Below are 16,701 nucleotides of genomic sequence, written 5' to 3' on the forward strand. Positions count from 1 at the left end.
AATGGCCTCATGCGCTTGCTCACCCTCAAGGCTGCTGGACCCAGAGGCGGCCTTGGCCTTGCCTGACCCAGGGACCCACGTGCCGCACCAGTGACGGGCTCAGTGGCTGGCCCTGCACCCTGTGGATGCTGACTGCTTTTGCCAGCAGCGGCTCGTGACTCCTGAGCGCCGAAGGTCACGCTGGGTGTCCTCAGTGCCAGGAGGCTACGGCAGCACCGCCACGCCACCACTGAACTCTCCCCGCGCCTTTAAAGTGCTTTCTAGCCCAGACCCTCCCGGGAAGCGAAGCCGTGAGTAGTAAGCCACCTGTTCCGCACGAGGGAGTTAAAGCAGCAGCACTTTGACCCACCACCTCTGACACTCAGGTTCCACCGTCACATAAATTACACGTCGTCAGGCACAAAAATCTTCATCAGCCGTGACAACTGCAGATGTTTACAGGGCAGTGTGGCAGACTAAAGTCAGACTCTCACCAGCCACAATCAAAGAATGATTTTATTTTTTATAATTTTCAGAGGCCAAGTACATTATAAATATCATAAACCTTCAAAAATTAACAGATTAATCATAATTTTCTTTAAAATATACATATTCAGACAAAAATTTCACATTCTAGGATACCCATAATTACATCGTCCTCCAAGAAAACAACACACAAAATGTTGTCATGAAATCTTTGTTGCCGAATCAGCCTCTAAATCGCCCCCAGAATCTAACATTTTCTTGCATGTGGCACGAGGAAGATGACGGATTTTGAACATGGAGAGGGGCCAAAACTAGGAGTGCTCTGAGATGCACCTGCCTAAGGGGACCAGCACGGCCCACAGGACTTGGCGGGTGGCCTCTATCGGACCGTGCCTGTGAGGCAGAATTGTCTGTCCACCCAAAGGAGCCCCAAATGACAAACAGCTGCACACCCCGAATGTCTGGGGAAGTGTTCCGAGAGGATGTCTGAACAGAAGTGTCCTTGTTAACCTGTATCTTCATCCCCTGCTGAAAGCTCTCGGTGACTGTTTAGATAGTTTTAGGTAAACATCCTTGGGCTGCAGATAACCCATAAACAAAAGACACATTAAGCAAGTGGACAAACAAAATTAATTTTGAGCCAGCAGAATTATGACTGTGATAACGGAAGTCAAATAGCTAATTCCTGAGGGAACTGACAAAGCAGGAAGACGACAGGAGAATTCAGCAATGTTACAGACAGGCTTTGGTAATGAATGAACAGTTAACAGCAACGGAAGGCACAGGGCTACTGGAAAAAAGCCGGTTTCCAGTCAAGTCTCCTGACCTGACCTAGTTTCCATGGCCAGTGTTTCAGCAAGTGTGTTAGCGTCATTTCAGTTTCAAATGGAGTAAAGAAACAAGCTGGGAAGAGAGAAGCCAGTTCATTCTTGTTCTCTCACTCTCTCTGCCCTCAGTAGGGCCTTCAGGTACCTAACTCGGTGTCTGTAAAGAGCTGCAAACTTACACGTCCACAGGGGCCAAGCAATGAATGAATGAGGGAACGGGCTGGGACAGAACAGGAGGGAGCTCACGCCTACACTGAGCTGCAGAGCGTAAGCCGTTTCCATTCTCCACCCACGTGACCGAAACAAGACACATGTGTGCCCAGCAGCCTCACAGACGGATGTCATGCCACGCCCGACTGAGATGGATGGCCCCTTCTCTACAGGGACACATGGCTGACGGAAACGCACTGGCCACCCTCTCTGCTGTCCACTCTAATTAGGATCAAGTGGTCACATTCTAGACAATGACTGACTATAATTCAGCATTCTTATCTCCCCTCTGAGAAAAACAACACAATAGTTTTAGGCTGATGTATCTCCCCACAGTTGAGAAAGGCAAAACTTTCAAAGATTGTTTCACTTTGGAAAAACACACACGGGGCTCAAAAGTGAGGCCCTAAAGCAGTTAAATCCGGCACAGGGGGCTCGACAGTTGGAGAAACCGAGAGAAGACAGAAGCAGAAGCACACAGGGGGCCCCGTCCTGGGGCCTGGAGGGATGACTGGGGTATTCGGCAACTGTGAGGAGCTCTGTCCCCAAGGGGAACTTGGTAAGTTTACCTCACTGGCTGAACGCAGAAACTGAAAAGTCTATGGAAGGTTTTAAGAGTTACGAACACACACATACACACTCACACATGCACAACAGAATCATCTAGAGCCTCTGACTTCCGTCCCAACCTACCCTCTCATGGGCCACACTGAGCTCTGCAGTGAAACTGAATAAAGTTACTTGTGCAACAGCAAAGTTAAATGTAAACATAAACAGCCACGGGTTTTTCGAGAGCCTCAGCATTGCTATCGTATATTGTCCAAATAATGCACTTCTGGGTAGAGACGGTTAACAAGAAGAGCCAGGAAGCTTTTCCCATCCTGGAGGCAATGGCCGGGATGCTTTATGAATTGTGCGGCTTGCGATATCTGATCCTGGTATTCAACATACTGCTTACTTGAGGTCAAGGACTCGAGTGCACTCAGGGCCTGAAAGACATGGGAGACAAGAGGGTTAAACACCTGGGCACATGTAACGTGATTCCAGCAGGTGTAGCACGCCTTCCACTATCATCGGGTACAACCGTGAGCCTCTGGGGAAGCTAGGGAACTGAAATGAGAAGCCCCAAAGGCAGGCACTGATTAACCACACGCAAGAGGCAGCCAACAACCTAAGCTTCAGGGGCTTTTGCCACCTTCTACATACAACCCACCCTCTTCCTGGCCCGTGCCCCCTCCCAGCCCTTCCCCACAAAGAGCCACGGCTGTAGCCATGCCCCCGCCCCAGCACCAGCAGGGAGCCCTCTCCACCAGCCCATCGGCTACCTCCCCTCAAACCCCCAAATGGAAATCATAGGTACCGGCTGCCTGTGACACCTACTTATTTAACTTGCTGTTGGGTTTGTTCTTAGATCACATAATAATGTCGTATTAAACTGTCCAACTGAATGACATTCAAAAGAAACCAGTGGCTAAGTTCTGCTGAGGGTCAGCAAAGAGGTCATTCTGTTAGCCAACATGCATAAACATCGAGATTCCCCCAGCTTCTGCCCACAGAAACAAGGAAAATGTCCCCATGCCTCTCTTCAGGAATAAAGAAAACATGCTTTATTCCATAATTTCATTTTTTTCTTTCATAGAGGGAGAAGAGAAAAAAGACTATTTGAAGAAAACAAACAAAACGTCAGAACTGTGGTTCTTGGGGGTAAGAAGCTTTATTTTCCAATTACACAAAGCCACCCAACCTCAGGATTCTGAATGTGAGCCACGAAGTCCCACCCCCTATTTGTGGAGACCACTGCACTAGAGAATACAGGTTAAAGGTGAACTCTGCTTCTCTCTGCAAACAAGAAGGGAGATCATTTTTAAGGCTTTATCTATTTATTTTTAGAGAGAAAGTTACAGGAGGGAGGAAGAGAGGTACAGAAACATCGACTGGTTGCCTCTCGCACGTGCCCCAACAGAGGACTGAACCCACAACCCAGGCATGTGCCCCGACCAGGAATTGAACCAGGGACCCTTTGCTCACACATAGAACGGCACCCAACCGAGCCACAATGCTCAGAGCAACAAGGGACATGTTTCTGAGGATAATAAATGAACTGGCAGCTTAGAAATAAATTAGCAGGGGGTTGGAGATGAACCACCTAAGGGGTTCTGGGACCAGGATACCTGCTGCGTGGGCAGCCAATCCAAGAACAGGAAAGGACGGGGACAAGCGCCCCTCCCACGGACCACAGTCCATACGTCCCTATTTTCTCTCCCATTTCTGTTTTAAAGTTCAGCTCCCAAAGTGGTCTTCTGTGAGAGCTTGCCTAAGAGGAATCATTTTATAAAAAGGTGGCTTCTCAAGTCTGATAATCCTGATGAGAAGTATGCATGGCTACTTCAAGTCTACTGCGATGCAGGCAGAAAGGAAAGACCTGGGACACCTGGTAGCCGCAGTGAAGCAAAAGGCACAGTCCATCCAGGTACTGGTGGCCGCCGGAGAGGAGCGATTTCTCAAATACGCCACCCTGCAAGGCACTGCCCTGACCTCACAGCCAGGAGACCCACCCGCCGACCTGTGACGGCGCGTGTGCAGCACAGGGACTCAGACGGTGGTGTCTAGTGAGCGCACAGCACGCCTCGGGTGTTGCATAAACCGAGATGGCGGCGCAGGACCTGCCGACTGTGCTGCTTGATCCCTGCTCCTAATAACCGAGATACCGCCTGAACGCGGCTGCTGAGATGTGAAAAAGCTGCAGAGGAGAAGAGCTGCGGGGTCCACCTGGCTGCCACTAGCAGGTACAGCACCTCGGAGTGGCGAGAGCGTGTGTGTGGAGGCAGCCTGGACCGGAGAATCCCAAACCCTGGCCCCAGCACTCATTAGCCTCTTTTTGTCTCCATTTCCGCATCCACAAACTCTAGGATAATAACAGTGCCTGTACCATAAGGTTTGTTGTGAGGATTAAATGAATTAAAACTTTAACTCATCAGCAGCAAGTGAGTTAAAACTCAGCACAGTGTCTGGCATGCAGTCAGCACTCAACAACGAGGCCATCATTTGCACCTGGCCAGGCTGATGACAGGTGACAATAGTTACAGGAATGGGACCACTGCCATGTGCCCCCCTCCATTTTTAGAACAATCTGTAATTTCTCGCAGGTACCATTCTGTCCATGTTAGGTTACTCCAGCATCAGCCAACAGTAGTCAACCTCCAGATTCACAAAACAGGAACCATTTCCTTGGTTCCAAGTAAAAGCTCAACTAACCTCCATCATTCTCAACTGGGGCCACCTCCTCTGTGCCAGTCCCCAGCCTGCCGCACGTGGCAGGCAGCACACAGCCACATGCATCAAACCAAACTCTCCGCCAGACTGGCTTGCCTATGGCCTTGCTCCTTCCACAACAGTGGCAATAGCGCAGGGCCCTTTACAAACGTGGTCTAAAATCCGGGGCAGGCACACACGTTCCCCATTCCCTGCACCATGCATTAGGTGTGAAGACTGCAGCTGCCCCTCCCCGCCTCCTTGGCCTGATGGAAAACATCTACCCCTTCACTGTAAAGCTATGGCCACTGACCTGCTGAGCTTTCAGGGTGAGACACAATTCAGAGCCAGGCTTCAAACGAAGCTGATCCTCAGCGGGAACCTGCACCGAAAGGAAGGCGGCCATACCTCGGGCAACCACTCGGAACCTAGTGTTAGGGAGAGGTCAGGAGTAGGAAATGAGTATTAAAGCAAGCATTTAACACAAATATCCTATTCTCTATTAAAAGACAAGACTAACACATTTCCATACCTACTGTTGTTTTTAGCCTCTTCAGGAAACTTAAACATGATCAAGAAGGAGCCTTAATCTTCCCTCCCATCATTACCCCCCAAACAATGTAAGCATAATTCAGACCAGGGTGAAGGTGTTGGCCAGGTGTAGAACAACTGGAACCCTCCAACGCCACAGGTGGGAATGCGGAACCGGGGCAGGTGCCCTGGGGAAGTCCAGCAGCTCCTCCAAAGTTAAACACAGAGCAATGGCATGGCCCGGGCATTCCACTCCCAGCTACGTATACCGAAAAGAACTAAAAACTCTGGTTTTAACAAAAACTTGTCAACAAATTTCATAGCAGCCAAAAGACAGAAAAAAAATGCCTATCAACTGATGAACAGATGAAGGAAACGCAGCGTTAGCCACACAACAGAACGGTCTTCAGTCACAGAAAGGAACAAGGCAGTGACACACGCTACAACATGGGTGAGTCTGGACACTGTGCCAAGTGACAGAAGTCAGACCCAAGAGGCCACATCCAGGCTGTGGCGAGAGCAGGTTTACAGTTGTTCATACCAAAAATACTACAATTAATGAATAATAATAACAAAATAAATTATGTGTTGCGTCTTCCAACTATAAACCGACTTTTGCCTCACCCTGTATTAATACCCATGATTCTGTTTATAAGAGATGTTCAGAATAAGATATACGTATTCAGAAGCCAATCAGTTGCCAGAGACCTGGGGGGAGGGGCACAGGGAGTGGCTGCCCAATGGGCCCAGGATTTCCATCTGGGCAGGGAAGACAGTCCAGAACTAGACTACTGGAGACGGTCGCAACAACATCGTGCATGTACTAAGTGCCATTAACTGTATGTTTTAGAATGGTTACCATGATAAGTTTTATGTTGCATGTAATTTTACCAGAATTGAAGTGAATCATAACCACACAGTGCTGATAAGTTCTACCATAAACAGGGAAACAGGATGCCTGAACCAAGTGGCTCCCAAAGCCACAACAACAGCGCGAGTCATTCCACAGGAGCGCGACATCTGACACGGGAACTAGGAGAACCCTTTCCAACACTGATAAGGGCTCTACAGGGTTCCGGAATGAAATAAGTTCAGGAGACAAAATGAGAGGCTAATGGCAAATTCTTTCATACCTTAGAATGTTCAGTGACAAAAATCTAGATTTGTTTCTCTCCGCTTTCCCTTTTTAACTCATCTTGATTTAACAGTTCTCGTTGCCTGGAGCCTGGATTACTCTGATAACATGCAGACAGTGAAGCCACCTACAGAGACTGGTATTTTAACCTAATCCCACCCACCATCACTGGCTCCAAGGCAAAAAGAAATCATTAGTGCAGTGAGGTTACAAAATCAAAACACAACAAGAAATACTTGTAAAAAAAAAAACATTCTTTGAGNCGAACTCGACACCTGACACGGTAACTAGGAGAACCCTTTCCAACACTGATAAGGGCTCTACAGGGTTCCGGAATGAAATAAGTATCAGGAGATAAAATGAGAGGCTAATGGCAAATTCTTTCATACCTTAGAATGTTCAGTGACAAAAATCTAGATTTGTTTCTCTCCGCTTTCCCTTCTTATCAGTTAACTTTAACTCATCTTGATTTAACAGTTCTCGTTGCCTGGAGCCTGGATTACTCTGATAACATGCAGACAGTGAAGCCACCTACAGAGACTGGTATTTTAACCTAATCCCACCCACCATCACTGGCTCCAAGGCAAAAAGAAATCATTAGTGCAGTGAGGTTACAAAATCAAAACACAACAAGAAATACTTGTAAAAAAAAAAACATTCTTTGAGCCCTGGCTGATGTGGCTCAGTGAACTGAGTGCCAGCCTTCAAACGAAAGGGTCACCAGTTCGATTCCCAGTCAGGGCACATGCCGCCACAGGCCAGGTCCCCAGTAGCGGGTGCATAAGAGGCAACCACACATTGATGTTTCTCTCCCTTCCTTCCCCTCCCTCTAAAAATAAATAAAATCTCTTTAAAAAGTCCTTTGAACACAAAAACAAAATTGTTTCAAAATGAGAAAAACATAAATATGATTTAAAAAATAAGATGTAATCAGGCCTCCTTTTTCCCACCTTAGTCTTTGAAGGAAACCTATCCCCTGTGTCCAACACCCACTGCGGCACCACAACCCCTAGGCGGGTGCAGACGCCGGGCCCCATCCAGAGAGGAGCAGCAGGGCCTTCCCCACCTGTTAGACAGGGGCGATTTTCGGCCAAACCCAATCGCCCCCAGAATCCCGGAGCTGAGCCTCTCCTCGGCCAGCAGGCTCTGCCTGCTCTGGAGCATGAGCAGAACTCGAATGACAGATCCTGTCAAGACCGAATCACTCTGCTCGGCCTGAACCAGGGACAGCTGGAGGACCTGGTGCCACCACAAGAACAGCTTCGCCTCTTCCTGCACAGACCTGGAGGGGGAGCAGGAGGAAAAGAAAATCAGGAATGGGTTTTTCCTACCCACACTTGAGATTTAAGTGTAAGGGTCATTTAGTATTTTTAAAGCTTACGTTAATGCATAACAACGTTAATAAAGTAGGGAGGCCTTAACAGCTATCACTTATTGAACACTTATGACAGGCCAGACACTGCGTGTGAGCCCTCGTAACAGCCCCGTGGGGCATAAACGTTGTTGTTCTCGCTAACTGAACTGGTAAGAGACCTAAAGGTTGGTGCTTCAAATGCCGCTTGTAGGAAATAAAAATCCTGTTCAGAAAATTAGCGCGTGCAAGTAAAAATCTTTCTTAAAAACGTGTCCCTGTACCTCACAGCCTTGTTTGTTTGTTTCACCTGGTTCTGTGCACTGAAATGAACACTCGCTTCACCCTCCTTTCCAAGTGGTGCAAACCCAGTGAGTCTGACACAGCAGCCGATGGGCTGACCCACCTCGGGTACACCTGTTCCAGCCACTTGCTTAAGAGGAGCAGCACTTTCATTTCGTTCCTCAGCGTCTGTTCGCTGTTCAAGCACTGCAGCAAGTAGACATAGAGAGTCAAGTAGCTGCCAAGGGACAGGCACTCCTGCAGAAATTCTTCCATGGTGAGCTCAGGAACTTGAAGGGACACCAGAATGGGGCCCCATCCTAAAATCTGGTTGCTGGAGCCTAAGAAAACAAGAGGAGACAGCAAGATAAAAGCCAGATTCAAACTGTGGAATTGCTGTAATTCAAGCTCTCACTTCAAGCTCCACAGGGGCCCTTGAGGCCCCAGAAGTGAAACATGCCTTGCAGCCTAGCTGGAAAGTCCTCATGCTAAATGCCTGTGCCCTGGCTAGTCACAGAGAGGGTCAAGAAATCAAAAATAACCTGGCTGCTGTGGCTCAGTGGATTGACCACTGGCCTATGAACCAAAGAGTCACTGGTTCGATTCCCAGTCACAGCACATGTCTGGACTGTAGGCCAGATCCCCAGCAGAGGGCACGTGAGATGCAACCACACATTGATGTTTCTTTTTCTCTCCACCCCTTCCCCTCTGTCTAAAAATAAATAAATAGAACCTTAAAAAAAAAAGAAATCAGAACTCAGTGTTGCATTTTTATAAATCACCTTTCTCATCATGGTAAGATCACTAAACTGACATGCAGACACTGCCTGTCCCAGTCATCTGAAAGTGCTAACTTTAACATAACATTTTATATTATGAATACTAACGCTTTTCCAAAGGAAATCATTACTCTATTTTTATTCAGGCTTGGTTTGACTCATATCTCAACAGAAATACTTGAAACTGTTTCACAGATTTAAAAAAGAGACAATTTTGAGTTTAGTAACACAAGCAACTTGGACCAGGGGTGTTATCCTAACGGCTCTCAATTCTTGGGGAGATTTATAATGCGGTGACACGGTGACGTGCATAGCACCTCCCATGGAGATTCATGGTTTGTCAAAAAATGGGCGGGCCCTGGTTGGTGTATCTTTCCACACTATGCCCCTCTCCTTTCTTGGAGAGTAAATAAAAACTTTACTCTCTACCAAAAAATAAATAAAAGGGCAGGCTCTGGCTGATGTGGCTCAGTGGACTGACCGCTGCCTGTGAACTGAAAGGTTGCTGATTCAATACCCAGTCAGAATACAAACCTGGGTTGTGGGCCAGGTCCCCAGGAGAGGGTGTGTGAGAGGCAACCAATCAATGTTTCTCTCTCACACTGATGTTTCTCTCTCTTTCTCCCTCCGTTCCCCTCTCTTTAAAAACTAAATAAAGTCTTTTCTTTTTTTAAAAAAGGCAGAATACAGGCGCTTCCTGGCATTCTCACTCCAGTATCCTTCTTTCTCACCTACTATGTGCGCCGTGGTGGGACACAGTGCACCAGGAGCTGGGATATGCTCTCCTGAGCACTTCTTAACCAGGCCAGGCTGCTTCCAGAAGGTGACAGTTTAGAGAGAGAGAGAGTAAGGAAGATAAAGGGAAGTGGTGTGGGAAGGGGAGGTAACCTCTTCATAAAGGTTTAAAAGATGTGACAAGAAACAATGAAAGAAGTCCTACAAAAACTCATTTTAACAAGTGACAAAACAGAGGAAAAATTACTATGGCATTATTATAGACACTGGTTTATAGCACGTTCTCCGAGGGCTGTGACTGGGCCTGGGACACACAACAGGATTTGTCTGTCACAGAAGTGCTGGTCTGATGCTCCAAAACCAGTAAAATGAATGAGAGGTTCGAAGCGAACTGTACCAACAGATATGGGCCACAGGTTCTCATGCTGACCTCAGATCTTCACGAAAAAGACAAAAAACTTTCTGAAACAGCAGCATTTACAGAGAGCATGAGATGACAGTCCCCTTACCTTCTTTGAAGTAGGAGGTGATGCAGGCTTCTGTGGTCTCGGCCATGTGGCGGACGGAAGCCAGGCTCTGGCAGGCCGCGGTGAGAAGGGGCAGAACCACCAGCCCGTGCACATTCCGCTCGATCCAGGTCCGGATGCTGCCCCGGAGGAACTCTGCGGTTGGGATGGTCGCGTTGTTCATCATCATCAGGACTTCCATGAAGAGGCCACTGAGGGCCATGTGGCGGGTCTGGCTGTCCACGTCTGGAGGAGGACACAGACACACACTCGTGACAGGCTGCTGGAAAGGCGATACACATGTGACTGAGGGAACAAAGTGCTTTGATCTCAGCTGCTCTCCAGGCAGACTTTACAATTCTGTGGCCAGTCTCAGAGACCAGAAAGAAGACTCTGGGTGGTGGTTAGCTTTCAAGAATGGGATGTGTGGCACATGAGTACTCTGTGAGAGCAAAGTAGGAACCACTACTGCACGATCCTTGGGCACAGCAGCACAGCCAACCAATGCATCTAATAAACAGACACACATGGGTGGGGAGGAGTGACTTACTCATCAGAAGATGCTTACTTAGTCACCATTTCCCAAACTTCGCTCATTTGGAAAACCAAATACACAGACCTCAGCAATCATTTGATAAACTCACTGGAAACAATACTTCCACCACCACCCAAACTGTAGATTCTAGAGTGGTTTACCCAGAACACTTACTGTTTAAAACAAAATATAAAAGGTGGAAAATCCTTTTTAAAGGCTCAAAACAGCAGTTTTTTTGCCGTTTTTAAATAAGAAAAAGACAGAATGGTAATATAAATAGGTCTTTCACTGAGAGTGTGTGGAGAAACTATTCAACAGGTATAATTCTGCCAACTATTTCTAGCTCTCCCTGAGTTGGGCACACATTTTTTTAACAGAATAGAGCCGTGGCTTTCTCACACCATAGCTTCAGTACTCACGTCAATGGGAGTAGGGAAGTATTACTCATCACACCCATCAGAGCAAATTCACACACGTACACAACATTAAATAAGCCCTAGTGTAATTGTCACTATAAGACCTACTTATTTTGGGGCAAGGACTTTAAAGGTTTATCTCTGAATGTCAGCTGAACAGCAATTTTAATTTACCTTTTAATTATGATTCATAGGAATAAAAAATGACTGTAGTTAGCCTCCTAACAGACTCAGCCTCTCCCCTTCCTTATAATCATCAACAGGGCCGACAAATGCTTCTTAAAAATCACATCTGATCCCATCAGCCTTCTGATTAACATCAGAACAGCCTTCTGTTCTAACATCTTTTTAGAACACCCTTCTCCCCTCTGCCTGGTCAGCTGTTACTCAAACTTCAGGGCCCAAATGCATGATCAATTCTAAAAGTTTCTCCAAAAAAATTAGTACTCTAATTTTTCTTTTTTTTTCAACATTCCCCGAATGCTGTGACTTGCCAAGCCGGGGTGAAACTTTTGATGCATTATCTCTTCCACACCTGTGCTACATGTATGAAACAGGTGCACCGTTCTTTCACGCCCATCACATGCAGCTGTGCTGCTCAGACTTCCTGTAGTCTTACTGATTCTGTCCACTTGATTGATCAATCACCGTGAGACATGTCAAAATCTCTCACTGTGAATTTGACATCTCTCTTCCTAGTTCTACCAATTGTCACTTTATGCACTTGCTCCTGTGTTATTAGATACAAATAAGTTGAGCAGTATTACATCTCCTTGTGAGAACCTTTTATCAATTTCCAAACTGAACCTTTTATCAATTTCCAGTGACTATCTCTACTAATGCTGCTTCTTCCCTATTTTTTGTCATGCAGCTTCAGGAAAACACATGAAAGCTCATCTGGCTTCGTGATGCTTCCTGCCTTCCAGCCCACCTGTCTGGTATGAGGAGAGCTGTGCCGGCTTTCTCTTTTGGTATCTGCCTGATGTGGCTGCCTCACGGAAAGCTGTTCCTGTACTTCTTACCAACCACTTAATGTAGGATGGTGCTGCTTGTGAATCCAGTCTGAAAGCCCCGTCTAACCTGAACATCAGTCCATTTACTATTGCTGATGTATATGAATTTTATCATCTTATTCTGGTTACTTCTCTCACCTCCTCCATGCTTCTTTTTTTTGCCACCTTTGGATTAAACATGTTTTAGCCATTCCTTTTTATCTCCCTCTACCAGCTTAGAAGTTACACATTTTATTTCTATTCTTTTGGTGAATTTCTTAGACTTTTTGACATTCACATTTAAATTAAGGTGTCAGTTTCATCCATTTCTTGATGCTCTCAAACAACAGTAAAAACCTTCCTTTAGCACAACCTCCTTCCTAACATACATATACTGGTGGTCATATATCCTAATTTAGGCTTTTGCATTTTAACTCCTAAAGGCAAGATTCCTGGGGTTTTATATAGGGGGCTTTGTTTACACGCACCCACATTTTACAGTCCTTTTCAGCAGAGGAAGCAGTGAGGATGCCCAGTCCATCGAACCGCTGGTGGCACAAGTTCTCCCAGTCTCTTTCGAAGCCTCCAGGGGATCCTGAAGTGCCCTCTTAGAAGGCCGAAGGAGCGGAGATGCTGCTCTCCGGACAGTCCCTGGGATCTCCCAATCCCTCAACCCAGTCACCCACCTCAGCGCTCAGTTCCGGCAGCCTCACACCAGCACCTGACAAAGTCAGCCCCCCTCCAGTTCTGAATATTCATGCTCTGCCCCACTCCCCAGGCTGAGGTGACAGTGTCCCTAGGGTCCAGTCACCTCTGACCACTGCTTCTCTGGAAACAGAAATGACTGTATCTTCGCCTCTTCCTGACGCCACAATGCCTTACAGACAACCAGAATTCATTTACTGAATAAAGACATGACCTCTCAGGGGTCACTTACCAGGTGGGTTAAAGACAATGATGTCATCCAAGAGCTTAGACATTTGCTGCTCTAGAATCGCTAAGGTGATTTTTCCATTTTGTTCCAGGGAGCTGAGGAATTGAACCATCTGATGAATGAAGGCTTGGCATTTTGGAACTGCATCCTAACAATCAAAAAAAGAATCATTCATTCAAAAGGATCCATGCAACCAGTGTTATCCGAGTCCCCCCTGGGAGCATGGTGCTGCACTAACCGCCTTGGCGGGGAGTGCAGGGGACAGAGCCGGAAGCCACACTACAGGTGTGACTGAGGGGTACGCAGATCTGTGGTGACACTCGGACCAGAACCTATACTCCCCCAAATTCTGGTGGGGCATTCTTCCTTTTTCACTACATTGACACATTTACACACTAATTACTGGCCAGGAACTTCTCCACAAACATTTACGTTCGTGATCTCATTTAAGCCTCAGAACAACACTTTAAGGCGAGGTATTATTCCAATTCAGATAAGACACCAAGATCAGTATGCAGCGAGCTGGGGACCTGAGTGTTTTAGAACTCAAACTCAAGGCTTCCCTGCCGTTCAGCTGCCAATGACATTCAGATCACTACAGCATAATCCTTTTGGCCTCTTATTAGCATGTGACCCCAATTATCAAAAGATAAATAAAATTAAAAGATCCAAGATGCCAAAATGGGAGCACACACAACAGACACCCTCTCACACACACTGATGAGCTGCCTCAGACTTGAAGGCTGTCCTCAGGACCACTCACACTGTTACCAGCGCCAAAGGACACTCTCTGCCTGTTAAAGCAGCCACTCAACTTACAGGATGCTTCTGGCCGTCAGCGGGAATGGAAAGGCCCGCAGTCACTTTTAGGAGCTTCACGACTAACTCAGCAGCAGCTTCCTTTGCCAGGAGGATGGACGGCTGGTAATGGCTGCTGAAGTAGCCCAGCACACTCCGATACGACACAATGTCCACGAGATGCCACGACAGAGAGGCCGTCTGCCCAAGGAGACTAAGCAGAGGCGAATCCTGAAAATAAAACTCTTCAGTTCAAGAGCTCCCATTTTGCCAGAAATGAGTCCCCAACTAGTCTCTCAAGTGACCACTACGATGGCCTATTTGGTAATCAGCACAGAACAGTTGAGACATCCTGTAAGTACCCATTGAAGTCAGGAGTACTGGTGAAAGCAAAAACACAGGAAGATCTGTAAGTATTCAGAAACCAATTTCCAAAGGAACTCTCTGGTCTGGTTTTAGAACTAGCAACTCATGAGGTGTGAAATAAAATTAATTTTTATACTCTGACTCACTGCGGTTCCCTTCATAATCTAGAGTCAGATTATGAATGGCCACGGCAATCAGGCATCTAGTTAGGGGCACATCCCACAGGCTGAGCAGTCACACTGACGGAGAGCGAGGCAGCAGGGGACAACTGACAGTGACAGCTGCACAGACAGCGGGAACCGGGAGGCCTTGCCAAGCTCTGTCACAGACTCTCCAAACTTACTGGCTGGTCAACCAGCTGGTCCTCCTTTGCCAGTAAGACCATCATGAAAAGGAGGCAGACAACCATGCTCCGGGTCTCGGGGAGGGGGCTGGGGCTCCAGGCATCAGCGAGCACACTGCCCCAGTTGACTTCGCAGAGGACAGACCCCAAAAATAAGAAGCAGCTCTTGGGGCTTCCCCGTTCCACCTGAAAGAAAACAAATTAAAACCAATGTTTGGCTTTAAGGTACCTCTATGTCTTGGAAATGTATACAAACTGATATTTACTAAATTATATTTTAAAAATCACATTTTTCCCAGATTACAAAAGTCACTCATAATCCTACCCCCTAGAGATTCAGAGGTAAAGATCTTTCCTTCCATGCTTCGTGAGTGTACATTGTGCAGCCTGTTTAGAATTCACTGCTTATTCTACTAATTCTCAGCAGGAGAGGAATGAGCTTCCCTAGGTCTGACCAGGTGGCAAATCCCTGCGTGAGTCACTGGGGCTGAGGGGGGCCTATCGAAGCCCTCAGATGCGCTGGGACAAAACAAAGGTTGGGATCAACTCCCAGTTCCCTCGCAGAGTGCGCATCAGAACCACCTGGAGCACTTGCTGACACACAGGCTGTGGGGCCCCCAGGCCTGGAATTTTTCACTACCCTACGTCTGGGGGTAGGCACAAAATGTGCATTTATTTATTTTTAGAGAGGGGAAGGCACAGAGAAAGAGAGGGGGAGAAACATCAATGTCTGGTTATCCCCTACTGGGGAACTGACCTGCAACCCAGGCGGATGCCCTGATTGGGAATGAGCCAGCAATTCTTTGGTTTGTAGGCTGGCACTCAGTCCACTGAGCCGCACCAGCCAGGGCAGAAATCTGCATTTCTAACAAGTTCGCAGGTGGTACTGATGCTGCTGGTCCTGGCGCCATACTTTGAGACTATGTTAGTATATATGACATGTTATGTTACAAAAATGTCTCCATATCCTTGGTCTTTATAATTTTGGATGATAGTATAATATTTAAATTAAATCCTATTTAAAATTATTAGAAATTGGGGGGTAACAAATGTATTATAAAGTATATTATCAATGTCAAAGTTATATGCCTGTTTCAAATCTGTTTATAATGAAACAGCTAGCTACAAATTTTTCCTTTCAAAACAAAGATGAAGAAGCTTTACTCCATTTATAAAATCAATCAACAGAATCTAGTGATGATTCATGCCCTTCCATTACCACCATCATCACACCATGCCAGCCACTTACTCTTTTTCCCTTTTAGAAAATGGTCCTTAATTGTCCTTTATAACCTGCTCTCTGTCCTCACCATCAACTCCCTCCAAAGATGCGCCTCATTATGCCAACAGAGCCCACAGAACAAAGGTTCCCAGTTTGGGGGCACGTCAGGGTCATCTATGATCAAAAAGAAACTCCTAGAGACACAGCACCCACGGCACCCCTCCACAGACTGCTGGACTATTTCATCTGCCGTACAGCTAAGGCTGCTCCCTTCCTTCTACACCATCTCACAGCTCTTTAAACAAACACTCCCTTCCACATTCGTAACAGTCATGAACATCTACTTAGTGCCTGTCTCCCATACTCAACCTAGCTATGAAACCCTTCTGAACCTGCTGTTTCTTTAAGACAACTGTCCTCAGCTTTCGATGGAGCTAGAGGGATGGCTGACAAGAGGAACCCTGCGTGCAGCTGCCACTGAAAGCACATCAAGACTGCAGGACCTCTTACTGCACACACTGCAGCCTCGAAGTGCACAGACTGATGCACAGGCCAGCACCTCACACACACCTGGGCCTGCAGTAACGAAAGCACGAAGGGAGTTTCAGTAACACATGACATTAAGGTAAGAGTAAACACAAATGAACTGACGGCTATGAGCAAACAAACTGAAACAATTGTATAAAGTGAAGATTACGAATGGCTTTTTAAAACAGAAAAACAACAAAACTGCCTGTAAGCAACACCACTGTGCCTGCTTTTGGTCGCAGCTGCTTCTACCGCAAAGACGTGCACACACTTGGTGGCATTCTGCCAGGTCACTTCAGGTCTTCACACAACGATGCATCCCCGGTGTCACATGTCTGTCTCCTACACCCTAGTAACTCCCCGTGTAACTCCACACAGAAACCAGTGGCTCGCTCCCATCTGCACTTTGCTCTAACAGAACATGGACCAGATGCAGCTCTAACGGTACAGTCCTAGAAAACAAGCACACACAGATAACACCAAGATGACTGGGA

At 46.9% G+C, this 16,701-nt stretch overlaps 1 protein-coding gene across 2 annotated transcripts in view; it reads right to left on the reverse strand.

Moving 5' to 3' along the window:
- Window positions 1-585: 585 nt before the first annotated feature.
- Window positions 586-16,701, reverse strand: part of EPG5 (ectopic P-granules 5 autophagy tethering factor) — a 95,644-nt gene continuing 79,528 nt past the window's right edge. For both annotated transcript variants that reach the window (XM_037033682.1, XM_037033674.1), the window contains exons 37-44: window positions 14,458-14,643; window positions 13,770-13,979; window positions 12,954-13,098; window positions 10,077-10,319; window positions 8,178-8,394; window positions 7,487-7,702; window positions 5,068-5,182; window positions 586-2,491 (exon numbers count right to left, since the gene is read on the reverse strand). In XM_037033682.1, coding sequence (XP_036889577.1) covers window positions 2,309-2,491; window positions 5,068-5,182; window positions 7,487-7,702; window positions 8,178-8,394; window positions 10,077-10,319; window positions 12,954-13,098; window positions 13,770-13,979; window positions 14,458-14,643 — 1,515 coding nt within the window. In that variant the 3' untranslated portion in view covers window positions 586-2,308. The remainder of the gene's footprint in view (window positions 2,492-5,067; window positions 5,183-7,486; window positions 7,703-8,177; window positions 8,395-10,076; window positions 10,320-12,953; window positions 13,099-13,769; window positions 13,980-14,457; window positions 14,644-16,701) is intronic.

Source organism: Sturnira hondurensis, unplaced genomic scaffold, assembly GCF_014824575.4.
Source record: "Sturnira hondurensis isolate 20B ecotype Veracruz unplaced genomic scaffold, ASM1482457v3 Scaffold0001872, whole genome shotgun sequence".
Classification (NCBI taxonomy): domain Eukaryota; kingdom Metazoa; phylum Chordata; class Mammalia; order Chiroptera; family Phyllostomidae; genus Sturnira; species Sturnira hondurensis.